This window comes from Eriocheir sinensis, chromosome 2, assembly GCF_024679095.1.
Source record: "Eriocheir sinensis breed Jianghai 21 chromosome 2, ASM2467909v1, whole genome shotgun sequence".
NCBI classification, from domain to species: Eukaryota; Metazoa; Arthropoda; class Malacostraca; order Decapoda; family Varunidae; genus Eriocheir; species Eriocheir sinensis.
In genome coordinates this window covers 4,439,170-4,459,048 of record NC_066510.1, presented here as the reverse complement: position 1 = coordinate 4,459,048, position 19,879 = coordinate 4,439,170, and the positions used below count along the sequence as shown (strand labels likewise).

At 42.9% G+C, this 19,879-nt stretch overlaps 1 protein-coding gene across 1 annotated transcript in view; it reads left to right on the top strand.

Annotated features, from left to right (window-relative positions):
- The window catches only part of LOC126998735 (uncharacterized), a 50,431-nt gene extending 31,166 nt beyond the window's left edge, over nt 1-19,265 (top strand). The window contains exons 6-8 of the mRNA XM_050860726.1: nt 3,505-3,633; nt 6,480-6,650; nt 17,749-19,265. Of these exons, the coding sequence (XP_050716683.1) occupies nt 3,505-3,633; nt 6,480-6,650; nt 17,749-19,143 (1,695 nt within the window). The 3' untranslated portion in view covers nt 19,144-19,265. The remainder of the gene's footprint in view (nt 1-3,504; nt 3,634-6,479; nt 6,651-17,748) is intronic.
- Nucleotides 19,266-19,879: the final 614 nt, after the last annotated feature.

Genomic DNA, 19,879 nt, shown 5'->3' with positions numbered 1-19,879 from the left:
TGTTGCCCCCCGGAGCTTATTCTTGATTTCCCTTGGACAGCTCCTCTAGAGTCCAGGTTGATGGGTAGTCTTCAGGACAGCATGTGGGTAGTCGTAGGCCACTCGGCAAAACTAAATATTATCATTTGAGTGTGATGCTTTTTGATCATTAACCCGGTCGCAGTGACGGGCCAGATTTGTGGCTTTACCTTGTAGCAGCGACGGGCCAAATTTGTGCCATGATATAAACCCCCAAAAATAGATATGTAAACTGATCACAGATGCTTTGATATATATTATGAAATGGTTTGTGTGAGTGATGATTTTTTCTCATTTTTCTCGCTTAGAGAAATTAAGAAACATGGTCCCCGCTGCTACCGGGTTAACTGGTAATTCAAATAGCCTGAGTGTGATGATACAGGCAGGAGCGGGTCTGTCTGGGTGAGGAATGCATCTCCCTCAACCTCCCGGAGCTGTCTTTGTTTCATTTCTCTCTTCCTCTCCTGTTCACGCTTCTCTCGTTGGACTTATCTTTGGACCTATCCTCCTAGGGGTCTTGTGTCCTGTGTCTGGCTTGGTTCATGTAAGGGTTTGCACCCCATCCTGCACTTAAAAACCCTCTTGCCGAAAACAAAGCCTCCGTGCTGTCACCCTGCCTGGTCAAACTCTTTTGCCTCTGCCTGTCAACATCTACCTTTCCTTCCTGCTGGAAGTATGCCTTCATACAGCCTGTGCCTAAGAAGGGTGACCGTTCCAATCCCCCAAACTACCGTCCTATAACTTTACTTTCCTGTCTATCTAAAGCTTTTGAATCAATCCTTAACCGGAAGATTCAAAAGCACCTTTCCACTTCTGACCTTCTATCTGATCGCCAGTATGGGTTCCGCAAGGGGCGTTCTACTGGTCATCTCCTTGCCTTCCTAACTGACTCTTGGTCATCCTCTCTTAGCCATTTCGGTGAAACCTTTGCTATTGCGCTGGATATATCAAAAGCTTTTGATAGGGTCTGGTACAAATCTTTGCTTTCCAAACTACCCTCCTATGGTTTCTATCCTTCTCTCTGTACCTTTATCTCCAGTTTCCTTTCTGACTGTTCTATTTCTGCTGTGGTAGACGGTCACTGTTCTTCCTCTAAGTCTATTAACAGTGGTGTCCCACAGGGTTCTGTCCTATCTCCCACTCTCTTTCTGTTGTTCATTGATGATCGGCTTTCCAAAACGAACTGTCCTATCCATTCTTACGCCGATGACTCCACTCTGCATTACTCAACTTCTTTTAATAGAAGACCCACCCTTCAGGAACTTAACGATTCAAGGCTGGAGGCAACAGAACGCTTAGCCTCAGACCTTACTATTATTTCCGATTGGGGCAAGAAGAACCTGGTGTCCTTCAACGCCTCAAAAACACTGTTTCTCCACCTATCCACCCGACGCAATCTTCCAAACAACTATCCCTTATTCTTCGACAACACTCAGCTATCACCTTCAACACTAAACATCCTCAGTCTATCCTTAACTCAAAGTCTCAACTGGAAACTTCATATCTCATCTCTTACTAAATCAGCTTCCTCGAGGCTGGGCGTTCTGTACAGTCTCTGCCAGTTCTTCTCCCCCGCACAGTTGCTATCCATTTACTGAGGCCTTGTCCGCCCTTGTATGGAGTGTGCATCTCACGTGTGGGGGGGTTCCACTCACACAGCTCTCCTTGACAGAGTGGAGTCACAGGCTCTTCGTCTCATCAGCTCTCCTCCTCATACTGATAGTCTTCTACCTCTTAAATTCCGCCGCCATGTTGCCTCTCTTTCTATGTTCTATCGATATTATCATGCTGACTGCTCTTCTGAACTTGCTAACTGCATGCCTCCCCCCCTCCCGCGGCCCCGCTGCACTCGACTTTCTACTCATGCTCATCCCTATACTGTCCAAACTCCTTATGCAAGAGTTAACCAGCATCGTCACTCTTTCATCCCTCATGCTGGTAAACTCTGGAACAATCTTCCTTCATCTGTATTTCCTCCTGCCTACGACTTGAACTCTTTCAAGAGGAGGGTATCAGGACACCTCTCCTCCCGAAATTGACCTCTCTTTTTGGCCACTCCTTTGACCTCTATTCAGGAGCAGTAAGTAGCGGGCTTTTTTTATATATTTTTCTTTACGCCCTTGAACTGTCTTCTTAGCTGTAAAAAAAAAAAGAAAAAAAAGGTAGAGGTTGGGGTTGCGTCACTTGCCTCGACCCTGATTCAGTTTTGCTGGGGGCCCAACTGTGTGGCCGACTTCCCTAATACATCTGTGTTTGGCGAGCCTGCCTACGGGACCCTTGCATTACAGTGGAGGAAGGCATCCTCCCCCCTCTTTTTATTTTCTTGGTTTTGGGGGTAGCTTTCGGAGGGCTCTACGTTGGGCCCCCGGAGCCTGAGTTGCCGGGTCGTGGACTGTGTTCCCGCCCAATACCATCCCAAAGTCCACCCAAATCCCGTGACCTCAGTCTCAAAAACAGCCCAAAACTAAAATTATCAACAGTTTCTGTGCATGATTCTCAAGATGACTGACAGAGGTATAACATAAAGGGAAAAGAGATGGTTGACAAGATTCATGTACTTACATTAACATTTGTGAGTTCTTGCCTAGGACGTCTTTAAATACACAAATAAGATTAAGCAGATAGCAGCGGTGATCATGTTTCTTAATGGTCCCTCTAAGCAAGAGAAATGAGTAAAAGTCATCACTCACACAAACCATTTTATAATATATATCGAAGCATTTGTGATCAGTTTATGCATCATCTATTTTGGGGGTTTATATCATGGCACAAATTTGACCCGTCTCTGCTACACGGTAAAGCCACAAATTTGGCCCGTCGCTGCTATCGGGTTAAGCAAAATAATGAAAAAAGAAAAATGGTTAGCTGGGGAAAATATGAAGTCCTGGAACCAAACTCCTTTGAAGCCATGTCATCATTACTTCACACATTGAGTTTTTTAGTCAGCAAATGGTTTCTTTGGAAAGTAACCTATTCATTAATCCTTTCACGCACTGAAAGTTTAATAAGTTTTTGTTTCAATTTCACCTGTGGATTTTCTTTTTCCCTGACATTTTTATACATCATTTGTCTTGTAATAGATTATTCTGCATTAATAAAAGAAAAAGAACCAAGGACAAGAGATATACAGTGAACTTTGCTGACTTTGAATAAACTTTGTATAGTGAAAGATAAATGGTTGTGTTCACCATATCGTAATTTACTCTATGTATAATTTGTTCCTATGATCACTTCAAATCCACCCAAGCAAGAGAGTTGACAATTAGTTTATTCGGTAGGTCTGGCGTGGATCTTTAATGCATCAAATTTTGACGTGATTCTGATGAAAACTTTATTTTTTGAGGATTTTTCAATCATGTCAAAAGCTGAGTTGTAGATGATTATGTTTTGATGCAATTCACGTAATGCTGCATGAGAGGGTTAAGCTAGACTTGCCTGTCCAAAGATTCCCAAGAAAAACAATCTCACACCATTGAATCTTTTCAGGTTGTGGACCTAGCTGATTATGCAAAGACAGCAGAGGAAGCCTCAGAGAAGTATGATGCAGAGAAAGACAGCAATCTAGTGCGGCCAGAGCCTGACAACCAGGACCTTCCCCCGGAGTGGTTCCTAAAGGTAAACAGCAAGATTATCAGGGTCACAGTTTTGAAATGATGGCACTGTACAGTAACAGTTGACATGCTGAAGCACAATGTAATCATGAACCCTTAGACGGAGGTGGAACTCTACATAGACGGTCCAAAATTCAGTCAGTCAGTTTTGTATGCCAGAAGGTAACAACAGTTCCAGATTGTGGTAGAATCTATTTATAGACAATAGTTAAAACATCTCTTATTCAGTGTAGCTATGTTTATGCTACTGTCCTAAGGTCGGCAGGGACTATATATAGACGATTCATTTTTGGGGGGAGATACTCTTGAAATACTGCCGCCGTCTGAGGGTTAAACACTTGGCCCCTGAAGGCTGGGGATGTTACGTGAAATCATTTCTCCCCATGTGCCAATGTTCTGACATTTTACTGAAAATTGCTCACTTTCCATTACCAATTTCAATTTAAATTTTCTTACTTCAACATGAGCACCTATGATCATTTAAATTACCATAAGGTTGAGTTTTGCATGATCCTTTCTTGCATTATTAAGTTAATACTTAGTGAAGCAGTTAACAAGTTTGGAAGAGTAGTTAGCATAGCAACAGTGATAAAAGAAGCAAGGGAAGCAACATTAACCCATCCACTGCAATTGGCATGGATTTGGCTTTCACTGGTAGCCTGGTAACATATGTTTCCAGGTCTTTCTCTACCTCTGTGGTGGATAGTGGAGTGTTTCCCATGTGTTATTGGTATGCTGGATATCCCCTTCCGATGTTTATGACTTTACATTTTCTTCATTGATTGTAGCATCCACTTTTTGTTCCATTCCTGTAGCTTGGTGATGTCTTCTCGTAGGAAATCCGCAGTCAAGGGGTTAAACTGGACTCTGAGAGGCTGAAGACAGTACAGTAAACCCTCGATATAATGGACCCGCTTATAACGGATTTCAGATATAACGGACAAGGTCAGATGGTCAGAAATCCACAGTGATCGACCGAGAATAGTTTTTGAACCACCCACTTCCAGTACAGGTAACTCTCGAAATCAAAACAATGTAAATCAAACAAGAGGTAGGTTTCTCCTTTTCTCAAAAAAATGTACAAATTTTAATGATTTTTTTTTGGGGTGTTTTAAGGGTCTTTTTGTCTTATCCAATAACAACGGCAAACTTTCCTTTATCATTGTATATAATCCTTCATAGTCCGTAGCTGTCTTATAACATGTTACCATAGAATACAGGGCGATCTAATAACTACTATACAAAATTGAAATCGATGGAGGATTGCCCATGCCTTGTATTCGTTTTTTCGTTTAGGCGCCATTTGTATGATCTTGATCTTGATGTCACAGGTTGATGTTGTATGACTATGACAGCTACAAGCTAATAAAAAAATCATATTGAAAAAAATATCCATGTGTTCATTATTAATTATTAATATTAGTGAGAATAATTAAATATGATATCAGAAACTGTACATCACGAGTCTGGAGATATTAATACCAGCCCGGCCGCCATTTGTATTGTTACAACCACACCCATACAACAAACAGCTGCAGATGGTGGGAATAATATGCTTATTCACTTCAATCAGTGGAGAGAGAGAGAGAGAGAGAGAGAGAGAGAGAGAGAGAGAGAGAGAGAGAGAGAGAGAGAGAGAGAGAGAGAGAGAGAGAATATCAAAAACACCGAGATATCTCAGGCAGGCACTCAGTCTCAGCTCACTCGTGTGAGGAAGAAATATTGTTGTACTGTATTGTTGTTCAATAAGTGGAAAAAAATCGAGAGTTACCTGTAATTACAAAAGCGTCTGCTGGCCACCTCGCCCTCCTCCCTTTATCTGCTGCCCCATTCTTTGGTTACTGTAGTCTTTTTCTGCCCACCTGATGAAATATTTTCCTCATTGTGGTTTCCACTAAATGAAGAATGTATTTATACCACAAAAAAGTCTTGAGCATCAATCCAGGATGTAAACGTAATGGAAAATAGCCAAGTGTTTGTGAGTGTCGGTACTGACACAGCTTAAGGGGTCAAGGTGGGCTAAGCCGTGCAGTTAAGTAGGTTATGCTTAGTTATGTTTGGTTAGTTTAAATTCATTCGGCACTCGGTGTTGGACACGGAAATACGCAGCGAGGGACATGACATGGCAGCCGATGTTGTGAGAAATACCTTCTCGAAAAAATAAGTCGCTCTGCTGTCCACCTCGCATGCGCACTGGGGGAAATGGCAGGAAAAAACATTTGCCTGGTTTTGTTCTAGTTTGTCCACTTGAGATCTTTATAAGTGGTGAGTGAAATGTAGCAACTGTAAGCAAGTTGAACATCTCTCTCTGCAAGTTATTTTGCGGCTGTAGCGTTGGGCTGCGACGGGTGTACAACAGGCACTGAAAACTCAATCATTTAATGATTTGTGACAGAAACAGTTCAGATTATTTCATAACACTCCAAAAACTATATAAGAAAAAAAGTTTCATCTGCCGGTGTGATATTGGCGCACTTGTAAAATTTTACCCATACCCATAACAATATGGCCCCCCGCAGGGCACCACTGCCAACTTGGCAGCCTCAGTGCCTCATAGTCCATCGCCAGGTGTGCTATGTGGCTATACAGACAGCGTACACACAACATACACAATAAAAAAAAACTATACCTACGTTTATTAGGTTCGTCGGCATTATTTTGCATTTTTTCTAATTTCTTGCCGCTTATAACAGACTTTCAGCATTAACGGACTAACTTCCCCCCCAATTAGTCTGTTATAATCAAGGGTTTACTGTATTAGCATAAGGCAAAAGGTTTAGTATAGAGCATCTTACCATGCTGTTAACTTCTTCACTCTAATTGATCCTAATGCACCAATTTTTCTCCTAGGCTGGGCAGAGCAAACGCATCTGGAATGAGTTGTACAAGGTGATCGACTCCTCGGACGTGGTGGTTCAGGTGCTGGATGCGCGGGACCCCATGGGCACCAGGTCTAAGCTGGTGGAAAAATACCTGCGCACAGAGACTCCCCACAAGCACCTCGTGTTTGTGTTGAATAAGGCAAGTATCAGCATCACCACATCATTCCATTAGTAGTCCATTGTTAGACCTTTCCCAACATCCACCACCTCTTTCTATCAGACACTAGTATACAGGTATCCCTCATATATTGCTGTGGTATTAGAGACTACACGTTTGGGGCATCACGGACGTTTCTTGTGTATCGCGGGCGTGTGTGATGATTGTTGGTGACCTAGCTTTGTCTTCCTCTCTTATTAGGTTCATTATAGTGCCTCCCTGTGCAGTCATTGATCGAGAAAGAGTCCCCTAAGCATGAAAGTTGATATGAAGGAAGCCCAAGTGCTGATCTGTCGATAACGGATCATCTGCACAGTACACAGATCAAAATTAAGGCTTGCTCTCCCGCCACCACTTGCATTCGTATAAACAGGTGTAAGTAATATCTTGTGAGCAAGCTTCTAGGGGGGAAGAGGTAGTGTTGGAAGGGGTGGTGTGAGTAGTGGCAGAAGAGAAGGAGGAGGAGGAGGTCATGGTAGTGAAAAGCAAGAATAACAAGAATGAGGACAGGAAAAGGAGGAGTGTACAAAGCAGGGGTGTGGAGTCGGAGTTAAAATTTTCCGACTCCGACTCCGGGAAATTTTGAAGTTGCGACTCTGACTCCGGGAAATTTTGAAGTTGCGACTCTGACTCCAGGAAATTTTGAAGCTGCGACTCTGACTCCTGGAAATTTTGAAGTTGCTACTCTGACTCCAGGAAATTTTGAAGTTGCGACTCTGACTCCAGGAAATTTTGAAGTTGCGACTCTGACTCCTGGAAATTTTGAAGTTGCTACTCTGACTCCAGGAAATTTTGAAGTTGCTACTCTGACTCCTGGAAATTTTGAAGTTGCTACTCTGACTCCAGGAAATTTTGAAGTTGCTACTCTGACTCCAGGAAATTTTGAAGTTGCGACTCTGATTCCAGGAAATTTTGAAGTTGCGACTCTGATTCCAGGAAATTTTGAAGTTGCGACTCTGACTCCAGGAAATTTTGAAGTTGCTACTCTGACTCCAGGAAATTTTGAAGTTGTGACTCTGACTCCAGGAAATTTTGAAGTTGTGACTCTGACTCCAGGAAATTTTGAAGTTGTGACTCTGACTCCAGGAAATTTTGAAGTTGTGACTCTGACTCCAGGAAATTTTGAAGTTGCTACTCTGACTCCAGGAAATTTTGAAGTTTTGACTCTGACTCCAGGAAATTTTGAAGTTGTGACTCTGACTCCAGGAAATTTTGAAGTTGCTACTCTGACTCCAGGAAATTTTGAAGTTGCGACTCTGATTCCAGGAAATTTTGAAGTTGCGACTCTGATTCCAGGAAATTTTGAAGTTGCGACTCTGACTCCAGGAAATTTTGAAGTTGCTACTCTGACTCCAGGAAATTTTGAAGTTGTGACTCTGACTCCAGGAAATTTTGAAGTTGTGACTCTGACTCCAGGAAATTTTGAAGTTGTGACTCTGACTCCAGGAAATTTTGAAGTTGTGACTCTGACTCCAGGAAATTTTGAAGTTGCTACTCTGACTCCAGGAAATTTTGAAGTTTTGACTCTGACTCCAGGAAATTTTGAAGTTGTGACTCTGACTCCAGGAAATTTTGAAGTTGCTACTCTGACTCCAGGAAATTTTGAAGTTGCTACTCTGACTCCAGGAAATTTTGAAGTTGTGACTCTGACTCCAGGAAATTTTGAAGTTGTGACTCTGACTCCAGGAAATTTTGAAGTTGCTACTCTGACTCCAGGAAATTTTGAAGTTGCTACTCTGACTCCAGGAAATTTTGAAGTTGTGACTCTGACTCCAGGAAATTTTGAAGTTGCGACTCTGACTCCAGGAAATTTTGAAGTTGCTACTCTGACTCCGGGAAATTTTGAAGTTGTGACTCTGACTCCAGGAAATTTTGAAGTTGTGACTCTGACTCCAGGAAATTTTGAAGTTGTGACTCTGACTCCAGGAAATTTTGAAGTTGTGACTCTGACTCCAGGAAATTTTGAAGTTGTGACTCTGACTCCAGGAAATTTTGAAGTTGTGACTCTGACTCCAGGAAATTTTGAAGTTGTGACTCTGACTCCAGGAAATTTTGAAGTTGTGACTCTGACTCCAGGAAATTTTGAAGTTGTGACTCTGACTCCAGGAAATTTTGAAGTTGTGACTCTGACTCCGGGAAATTTTGAAGTTGTGACTCTGACTCCGGGAAATTTTGAAGCTGCGACTCCTACTCCGGGAAATTTTGAAGTTGTGACTCTGACTCCGGGAAATTTTGAAGCTGCGACTCTGACTCCGGGAAATTTTGAAGTTGCGACTCTGACTCCGGGAAATTTTGAAGTTGCGACTCTGACTCCGGGAAATTTTGAAGTTGTGACTCTGAGTCCGGGAAATTTTGAAGTTGCGACTCTGACTCCGGGAAATTTTGAAGTTGCGACTCCGATTCCGGGAAATTTTGAAGTTGCGACTCCGATTCCGGGAAATTTTGAAGTTGCGACTCTGACTCCGGGAAATTTTGAAGTTGCGACTCTGACTCCGACCTCCATGCCCCTCTCCCCCTATTGCATTTTTTAAATTTTTTTATTGTTATTATTTATTTATTTATTTTTAGATGCTGCCTGTAGACTCTCTTGAGGTCCTTTTTCTTATATGTATTTACATCCAAATTACATGCACTCTATTAGACAACATTCAGATGATGTAAAAGAAAAAAAATTCACAACTACATTACACGATAAATGATTACGTTAAGGTGTCGGAGTCGGGGGTATTTTTACCGACTCCGACTCCGACCAAAAGTAGCCGACTCCACCGACTCCGACTCCACACCCCTGGTGCAAAGAAGAGAAAGAAAACTAGAAAGATGAGGAGGAAAAGGAGAGTGAGGGTGAGTACGAGTGTGTGGAGAAACAGAAGTGAGAAAAGGAAGCAGAAATTGGAAAAGTAATAGGAGGAGAACTGTTTATGGCTTAGGCGGCACAACGGCCGTCTCATTCCTCCCACACCACCACAACACTCCACAAGTTCAAGTACATGCAGAGGAGGCAGCATGAATCCCAGGGGCTGGTTCTTTTAGCACAACAATAGAGGATATTCAGAACATGCATGCCTGGCCTCATAACCCTTGAAGACCTGATGGCAGAGAAAGAAAAAGCCATGCCTTGTACAGACCTACCTCTTACAGACTCCTTACGTTCTTATGTTCCTTGAGCTGGAAACACTCAGATCTTAGACTTAGACCCTACTAGAGCAGTATGGCACAAAGGAAGTGTTGGAAGGGGCAGCGTGAGTAGTGGCAGAAGAGGAGGAGGAGGAGGTAGCGGTCATGGTAGTGAAAAACAAGAATAACAAGAACAAGAACAGCTAAAGGATGAGGAGTAAACAAAGAAGGAAAGGAAGAGGAGGAAAAGAATTCATACCAAAAAAACTACTGGAACTTCATGCCATACCTGTGAATTGCCTTTGTAATGTATATACTAGTACAATAAAATATCACCCTATATTTGATATCGTACTTCACAGAGTCCCTTGGTGAAGGCTGAGCCGAGGCCACACATTCCTTACCACACATAGCTGTGTGACTTAGCTTCTGGAGTCAGGGTTCATGTTAACCCGTCCGCTGCGATTGGCACGGATTTCGCCTTCACTGGTTGCCTGGTAGCACATACTCCCAGGTCTTTCTCTGCCTCTGTGATGGATAGTGGAGTGTTTCCCATGTGGTATTGGTATGCTGGATATCCCCTCCCAAGGTACATAACTTTATATTTTTCTTCATTGAATTGTAGCAGCCACTTTTCGTTCCATTCTTGTAGCTCGGTGATGTCTTCTGGTAGGAAATCCACAGTCAAGGGGTTAAGACAGGCTGGGATAAATACTGTTCCTACCCGACTGGCTTCTCCTCGGATCCCGTCTGAGAGTCAAAAGCAGGTTCACACCCAGACTCAAGCAGCTGTGGCTTGGTTCGAAAAAGATAGGGAAAAATCATGCTTAACTTTGTACTGTATCGTACACCTTTCCCTCATGCATTGTGCCTAATTGGGGCCATGAAACCCCCGTAATATAGAAAATCATGATAGCCAAACAATAGAATTAATGGGATTTATTCTACAGTACCCTCCTGAGTTCTGCACTTGCTTTCTTCCTAAGGTATACGACTAAACTCTAGGATCACGAAACTCGGGGTATTGAAAACACTGAAAAAGCGCTTATTTGTTCCATTCCGTGGAGAAGCTGACTTTTTTTTACCCACTTCCTTGTTATCTCAAAATACATACCTTTAAATAGTTTGTTGTGTTGTAATTTCAGTGAAGGATGCTCTTGTAAAGACAAAAAACTGTGATACAGACTTTATTGAAAAGTAAAAAAGAAAAAAAAAAAAAGGAAATAAAGAAAAGAAAATCATCAACATTTCCTTGCCTCACTCTGGTGCAAGGTCTGCCAACGTGAAGTCTTCAAAGTCGCTGCCCAAATCCTCGAGGGCCACATTGCCACACTCAAACAGATCATCATCATCATCTTTTCAGCAACAGCATCAGCAGGTGGTGTGTCTTCTTGCTTGTCATGGTTCCTGAAGTGCCGTGTGATCAAGGCTTGTTGTCACCTTTTCGTTTGTGTTTGGTACATCTGTTCGTATTGATTTAACCCAGTAGCAGCAGGGATCATGTTTCTTAATGGTCCCTCCAAGTGAGAAAAATGAGAAAAAATCACCCCTCACACAAACCATTTCATAATATTTATCAAAGCATTTGTGATCAGATTATGTATCATCAATTTTGGGGGGTTTATATCCTGGCACAAATTTGGCCCGTCACTGCTACACGCTAAAGCCACAAATTTGGCCCATCGCTGCTACCGGGCTAAGGCAACGTGTGTGGTGCCGACAGTTGGTAGACGTGACCCATAATGCTAAAGTAGCGCGAAAGCCTCTGGGTGATAATGTGTGAAAGGTGGGATGGTGAGAATTTAGGACTAAGCATGAAACTCGATGATCGCGAAACTCAGATAGTGTGAAATTCGTGAGGGTACTGTAATTGGTCCCTTGCCCTCTCCAACTTACAGTGTCTTCCCCATTCTTCACCCTTTTCTCTCACTTTAACATACAAGCAGCTAGACTTTTTAACCCCTTCATTACCAACACTCCCCCCCACTATTGTGCTAACTTCCCCCTACCAATCCGACTCTCACTACCCATGCCATTGAAAATAGGGGTGTTTATGATAAAATACAAGCAGCTAGACTTTTTAACCCCTTCATTACCGGCACCCCCCACTTCTGTGCTAACCTCCCCCTACTGATCCGACTCTCACTACCCACGCCATTGAAAATAGGGGTGTTTATGATTCAGAGTGACATCAGTACTTTTTGGTATATATTACATTTTTGTGTTTCACCAAATGCATATTGGCTAGATGATATTATGATGAAAGAACATAAGATTTGAAGCCATTTTATGTAAATAATCAAATACATTCAGTGTTCATTTTATGTGTAAATGTAATAGTAAGAGAGAAGAAACCTAAAAATTATACTCTAAAAATATTGTTTTAACCCTTTCGTTGCTAAACACTTGCAGTGAGCACTAGCATAACCTGCCGGTGGTGCTAAATGCTTGCTGCGAGCTCCAGTCACACTCAAATTTCCCGCGGATGAGAGTGTCCAACACTATTTCTCACACCATTGCCAATTCAGTGGGTTTTCCACGAAATTTGGTGGAAAATCATATCAGCCTAGCGCGGAAAATCTACAGACGAACAACTGGTGGATGTTGTTGTCCAATATAGCGGCATTTTTGCATAGCTTCACCTATCACCTGACTGATATTTTGACCAAATAGATGTAAATTTTGCAGTTGGCAATAGTGCCCTGCCAGCACCCCATCATCAAGAGATCTACTCAGCAGTTGCCTTACGGCTGACCGTCACGCACGTGTAAATGTACGTCTTCACAGGCAACACCCCCTGAACGTGCCTGTACATTTGCAGGAGAGGCTTACTTTACCAAATCTTATAGATCTTGGCCTCCTCTTTCCAATGGTGTTTTTATTTTTTAGCTGTGATGAATAGTTTTTGAGATACAGAGGTTAAAAGAGCGAGCACTAGCGTCACTTGCTGGTGGTGCTAAAAGCTCGCTGTGAGCGCCAGTTGCTCTCACAGCAATAAAAACCCCCCGAACGTGCCTGTATGTTTGCAAGAGAGGCTTACATAACTGAATCTTATAGATCTTGGCCTTCTCTTTCCAATGGTGTTTTTGTTTTGTAGCTGTGATGAATAGTTTTTGAGATACAGCGGTTAAAAGAGATCCCCTTCCCGGCTGGGGTGCCTGAGCGCACTTGAGGGGATAGTCTCGATGCAAGCGCTTAGCAAGGAAAGGGTTAATTAATTGTGTGGTGTAAATCCAGGGGCAGTGCACTCCAAGGCAGGTGCACCAGCGCACGCTAGGGTGCTACTGGGTGTGCCAGGCTCGTAAGTGTTCCTCAGAACACAAACCAGGCACACCAGGGCATAAGGGGCAAGATTTCCACTTTGCCCTCCATGTGACACACTGCAATGCGTTTGTGGTCTTTTCCTGGCCTCAGAAGCAGGTATTGACACCAGTCCGTGCACTTCATCCTGCCCAGCTTTCTTCCTGCCAGCCTCTATACCTGCTGTCTCCCTGGCTGGCAGCACTGCCGCTCAGGGACGCATGGCTGAGGTGCCAGCAGCAATAATTTTTTACATTTTATATTCTATATGATTTAGATCAAAGCATGTAAATAGAAAAATAATAAATGAGTTATAATTACTATACAAAATGAATGTAAGCACTTGGCATATATTCATGTCATGTTACAGTGCCATGGATGATGGCATGACATCACTGCATGGATGCCATGAGCTACAACATGGGTGCTCACCAATACATATCAAACCAACTTTCAGAAAGGCTCCATACATCCTGTTATAATTATGATGTACACATGTACAACATCAGTTCCACCACAGACATTGTCATGTTGTATGCAAGTACAACATTTCAGAAATCCAGTAATGAAGGGGTTGATAATAAGACAGCATACAGTAAAACCTCAAAAATATGGCAAAAATTTGGCCACTCAAAGATTGAAAAAAATTTAAGAAAAATCATTGAAAAGTTATGAATATCTAACTGGCTTAAGATATAAAATACCCACGCTGCACTTCAACCACCCCCAGAGTAGGGCTGCCTTGTGTTCAGTTGAGCCTGAAGCCACCCAATGTTGTGCAGAGTTACCAGTCGTACCATCGTGCCTTTGTAATGGCAATGGCAGCGGAGCTCAGCTAATTAGTTTTGGCAAGGTGGCGGCCTGAACCAAAACCAAGACCAGGCCGCGCTGGGGGTGCATGGTCAGCTGGACAGTGTAGACAAAGGGGCCAAGGTGAGTGTGGCCATTGTCACCTCTGCTGCATCTTTTTATCCAAAGTTTTTCTTCAGCTGTGATTGCTGTTTGCAGTAAAGGGTCACCTGTAAGAGCCAGACATGGGGTAATCGTAATCGATTACAATTGATTACAGTTTTTCAAGTAATAGTAATCAATTACCCTCTTATTTTTTAAGTAATCGTAATCAAATACATTAAAAATGTAATCATAATCATGATTACTTTTGCAATTACATTAGCAAAGTTTTAGTTAATTGTTTCTCGTACACCAAGTATGTACTCTAAATATCTGGCAGAAATCTGGGAAGGCGCTCTATTCGGACTCGCCCCCGTTGTCCAGGTCGATACCTTCTCAGTCGTCCCGTAGTCAGCCACATACTGTCCTAGAGCCTCCACCACTTGTGTGTGTTTAGATTTAAGGGGGTGGGATGTTACGAATCTACTATAATGACTGATGAGGGTGAACACATATCGGGTTTTCTGACCTCCCGCAAACAGATCGGTCAGATAGGCACCTTTTTACAACGGTTTCCCTATTGATGGTAATTCCTGCCAGGGATGCTATAGTCCTTGAATCGTTCTCTAGTTGGACCTTTTCTACATAGTGACAGACAACTACTTTCAAGTTGCACCGATATGGAATATTACTTGTGATTAACAGACTAAGGTAAACGTTTATCAAAATGGAGAGGATTTTTCCACGAAATATTACATTAGGTCATATTTAGATACCTCATTTAGCAGCGGTGGCTGAGTCGTCAAAGTAACGGCCTCGTGTTCAGGAGGACGCGAGTTCAATCCCCGCCCGGTGCCACCAAGCTGGGATTTTTCAGCCGCCGCCGAGTGGCTTAAAACTACCCACATGCTGTCCAGAAGACCACCTATCAACCCGGACTCTAGATTCTAGGATCAAAGATGAGCTCTGGGAGGGCAGCATGAGCCAATGCAAGATGGCGCCACTATAAACACTCGCCTGCGCCAGAACGGGCTGGGCCGACCATCAGGACCTACCGGAAAGAAGCCTTGGACCGACCATCAGGATCCACCGGAAGAAGCCTACCGGCGCAATAGGCTGCAATGTAAAAAAAAAAAAAAAAAAAAACGAAAATTATCACTTCCGAACCCATGTTTAGAAACCACTTCAACTGACAGTTGCAATATGATGGATCCTTTTTAAGTAAGATCCCTATTCTATTTCTAACTTAAATTCTACATATTTAGATTCCGCTAGATTCTTAAAACCGTATTTAACTTGTAATAGGAGGCCTATTCACAAGTTTTTCCCCGACCGGTAAATTTAGTAAAACAAAGTATGAGTATGTAAGTCTTGTAAATAAATTTTAATCTAAGAATAATAATGATTAATATTTTTAAACTTTAGTAATAAAACTGCATTTGCATACTCGCTCTTCACTCAGGAATGTATACTTGCACTTCACTTGGGAATAACCTTAACAATCCTGACTTAAAAGGTGAGCTGTTTTTGAATTTGGCAATGGCCTAATAAAGCTATTTCCACATGGTCTGTGATTAGTAAGCACTTAGGCAAATAATGATGAGTATCCCACTGCTTATGCCACTAGTGTGTTGCCTTCAACTCTGTTTTTAATATTTTACTAGAAGTGTGCTTCCTAGTTGTTAGGGTGACGCAACACAAATGTTAAATTATGAGGTTTATTCACATTATGTTGATATATAATGGTAGTGAGCTTATTGGAATTAAGTAACAATATTATTCACAATTCATCACTGTTGGTAATGGTAGCGAGCAGACTGATATTAATTAACAATTCTATTGACAACTCATTATTCTGTTGATAATGGTAGCGAGCTTTTACCGAGTTACTTTACAATACTGATTACAACTCGTCATTCCAATCACCTTAAAGGGCTCACTCATCTCTTAGACTATTACAATTACATGAAGATGTGATACACTGGCCATAGCCTAAACACATAACCGTTGTTAAATAACAGCTACCCTAATCAGGGTTCAATGATACTTGATTATTACTGAAAATATTTCCTACCACCGATATGTGTTCACAGGGTTGATCATGGAAGCACGGTAGTCATGGGGGTTCAGGACACCAAGGAGGTGGTCATGAGTCCCCACAAGCATTGGAATAAACAAATGACACTAACAAGAAAAAGTATCCTTTTCTATTACTGAATTAATCATGGGATGAGACATTCGTGCTCCTAAAATACCAGAGGATGGGCATGGAAGCCCAACAAAGGGGTAACTTTACATTCTAACACAACAAGGGGGTAACCACCCAGTCAGTAGGGAACCTGTTGGGAGGAGAGGCGAGGCTTGACTGACTTAACCGTTATAGGTATAATAATAACATTGTAACACTAAATAATAACTGTCCGTTGGAATTAACTTAACACGTACCTGTTAGGAGCAGAGGCGAGGCTTGACTGAATATGCAGCTCTTGCGCTTTCCCCAACTCGACTCCTCCTCCCCCCCTTTGGCGTGGCTGCCGGCTAACTAGCACCGAACGGTGGTTGGTGTTACAGATATTTGGCCTGTTCTGCTAACTCAGGAGTTCAGAGACAGCTGTTCCTCTCTCCCACTTGACTTAAGTGAAAAATTCCTACTCGTTGCTCCCCGTAAAAGAAAGCCTAACTTAACCATCCTCGGCACCTTCACTATGAGTCAGATCCACGCGATGCTGACCCGTCACTGGTTCGTCTGTCTGTCTGAATGTCTGCCCGGCCGCACCATCACCTAATTCACAAGCACACATTGGTTATTACAGGTTATCGATTGAAATTTGCAAGTTCACCTTCAGTCCATCCTGTAATCACGATTAATACATCATGTAATCGTAATCGATTACACTTAATTTTATTGTATCGTAATCGTAATTGTGAAAATATGAAGTAATCGTAATCGATTACATAACATACGTAATCGCCCCATGTCTGGCAAGAGCAGCTGAGGGAGCATTGTGAAGGAACTGTTTGTGGGACTCAATGTTTGTTGTATTCAGCTGATCCACTGTTCTGTTGGACCTGCCAACCCACCTGCAGGAGTTGTGTGGCTAACGGGTTGACTGTGCCGGGCTGCCCTACGTCCATTTGGAACAAAGGTGACACTGGCCACACTCATTAAGTATGATGTTCCCTTTGTTTACAAACCTTCTCCCCATCCCCTTGAAGCAGAAGACTGACAGGTCACCACCACCAATCAAAACACATGCCCGTGATAAACGAGAAATGTCTGCGATGCCCCAAAATGTAGTTTTTTTATGTCACCGCGATATAGGTAATTCACAATAGCCAACCCTGCGATACATGAGGGATACCTGTACTATAAAAATTTTTAAAAAAACATACCATAATATCCTATTGTTCTTTTAGCATCCATACCTTATCACGATGTAATTTTATACTCCACTGTACTGTTCCTGTGCTCTGCCCCAGACCCATCTCAAGGTTACCCAACAACAAGGATGGAAATTGCATTTGAATTCAAGTGTACAGTAATATGTTGTTATAATTAGTAATAATATTTTTTGCTGTTTCTTCACTTATTGGCCTTGAGCTGTTCCTTTTACTGTAACATAAAATTATAAAATTAAATAAAATGTTGACTGAAAAGACTCAGCTGTCAATGTCACCAGTAATTCTCTATCAGTCTTACTATTATTCATATTCAAAGAACAAAGGCCATCACTGAGTACTGCTGTCACTGTTCCTGCTTGCTTACCCTCAGGTTGACTTGGTACCAGTGTGGGTGACCCAGAAGTGGGTGGCTGTCCTGAGCTCCGAGTACCCCACCTTGGCCTTCCACTCCTCCATCACAAATCCCTATGGCAAGGGTGCCCTCATCAATTTACTGAGACAGTTTGGCAAGCTGCATCAGGACAAGAAGCAAATCAGTGTGGGCCTCATAGGCTTCCCCAACGTGGGCAAGAGCTCCATTATCAACACAATGAAAGCTAAGAAGGTGTGCAACGTAGCCCCACTAGCCGGGGAGACAAAAGTTTGGCAGTATGTCACTCTCATGAGGAAGATCTACCTGGTGGACTGTCCTGGCATTGTTCCTCCTTCCCATGAGAGTGCCATAGACATGGTGCTGAAGGGAGCAGTGCGTACAGAGTACCTCAAGAACCCCGCTGATTACATCCTGCCGCTGCTGGAGCGCGTCAAACGAGACTACATTTGCCGCACATACCGTGTGGATGAATGGAATACTCCAGAGGACTTCATGGAACAGGTGGCCAGACGCACAGGGAAGCTACTTAAGGGTGGAGAGCCAGACCTCAACACAGTAGCTAAAATGGTCCTCAATGATTGGCAGCGCGGAAAAATACCCTACTTTGTACCTCCACCTGGACACGACTCATCTGACTTCCATGCACTCAAGAACCAAGAGAACCAGGAAATGGCTGTCAAAATACTCCAGCAGGAAGAGGAGGCAGAGGAAGAGGCAGCAAAGAGCCAAGGCAGCAGTGGTGTGGGAGTGAGCCAAAACTTAGGCAAGATCACACTAAGTTTGCAGTACTTTGGTGACGATGACAAACCTCTGGAGGACACCCAGCAGAACCCTCAAGACTACAATGATGAAGAGGAGGAAGATATAGACAGTGAAGGTGAGGATGATGAAAAGGATACTGAGAAAGAAGACAGCTCACTGGAGTGCACCATGAATGACAGTGCTCAAACAGCTTCAGCAGCAACTACTGAGAAAAGAAACGACAATGAAGGTAAACAAGATGAAGGAAACTTAAGTGAGAAACAGAACAGTGATGTGGTGAATGAAGGACAGAGTGAAGAGGAAGGGAAACAGTGTGTGGAAGGTACTGCCATGGACCAAGAAGAGGATGAAGAAGAGATGATTGGGGAGGACCTGTTGTCAAGTGAGGAAGAGGAGCCTGCCACAGAGGCCCCAACAAGCACAAGGAAGTTGAGGAGGAAACACAAGCTCTTCCATGACCCCAAACCCTTGACGGCAAAGCAGCGCCGGCGACAGGAGCGAGAACAGAAAACAAAGAAGGTGGGAAGCAACTTTTATGAGGTGACCAATGTCAAGAATCGCAACCGGGAGAGGAAAGTTCCTGGCAAACCGACGCCCTCCGTCAAACGACTCTCCAAACGGAAGCGATAAAGACCAAACTTTGTGGTGTTATCAGTGTGTATGGATGGAGTTTGTTTGGACTTCTTCATTGGTTTTAACCTTGGTTTACTTCCACTGTAAAATGAATAATAATTAAATAAATTAATTTGTTATGTGTATTGTTGCTATGTTAGATGTTCCCCTCAGCTGTAAAGAATATTAACCCCACATGTGGCAGCTATAAATATTCTACAGTAGCACCCTTGCAGCACAATGCAATGCACTTTTCAAATGTCACAATAAAAAGTGTAAAGGTTCAATGGTATTCAAACAGGAAGAAGTGTGATGGTAATCATTGAGACACTCAGATCCCCTGTGCAAGGGAGGTCCATCTCCTCAGAGCCTCACTGGGGTGCCACAGGTGAGTGATAGGACTGAAAACGTAGGAGTGGGTTGCCTCTGCAAGATCCTGGCCACAACATGCATCTTGTACCCACTTCTTAACCCCTCTGCTGCGACTGGCACAGATTTGGCCTTTACTGGTAGCCTGGTAACATATATTCCCAGGTCTTTCTCTGCCTCTGTGGTGGATAGTGGAGTGTTTCCCATGTGGTATTGGTATACTGGATTTCCCCTCCCAAGGTGCAGCACTTTACATTTTTCTTCAGTGATATTGTAGCAGCCATTTTTTTATTCATTCCTGTAGCTTGGGGATGTCTTATTGTAGGAAATTTGCAGCCAAGGGGTTAAGACTGGTAGATAGCAGAGGAAAAGGAGGACGTCTATG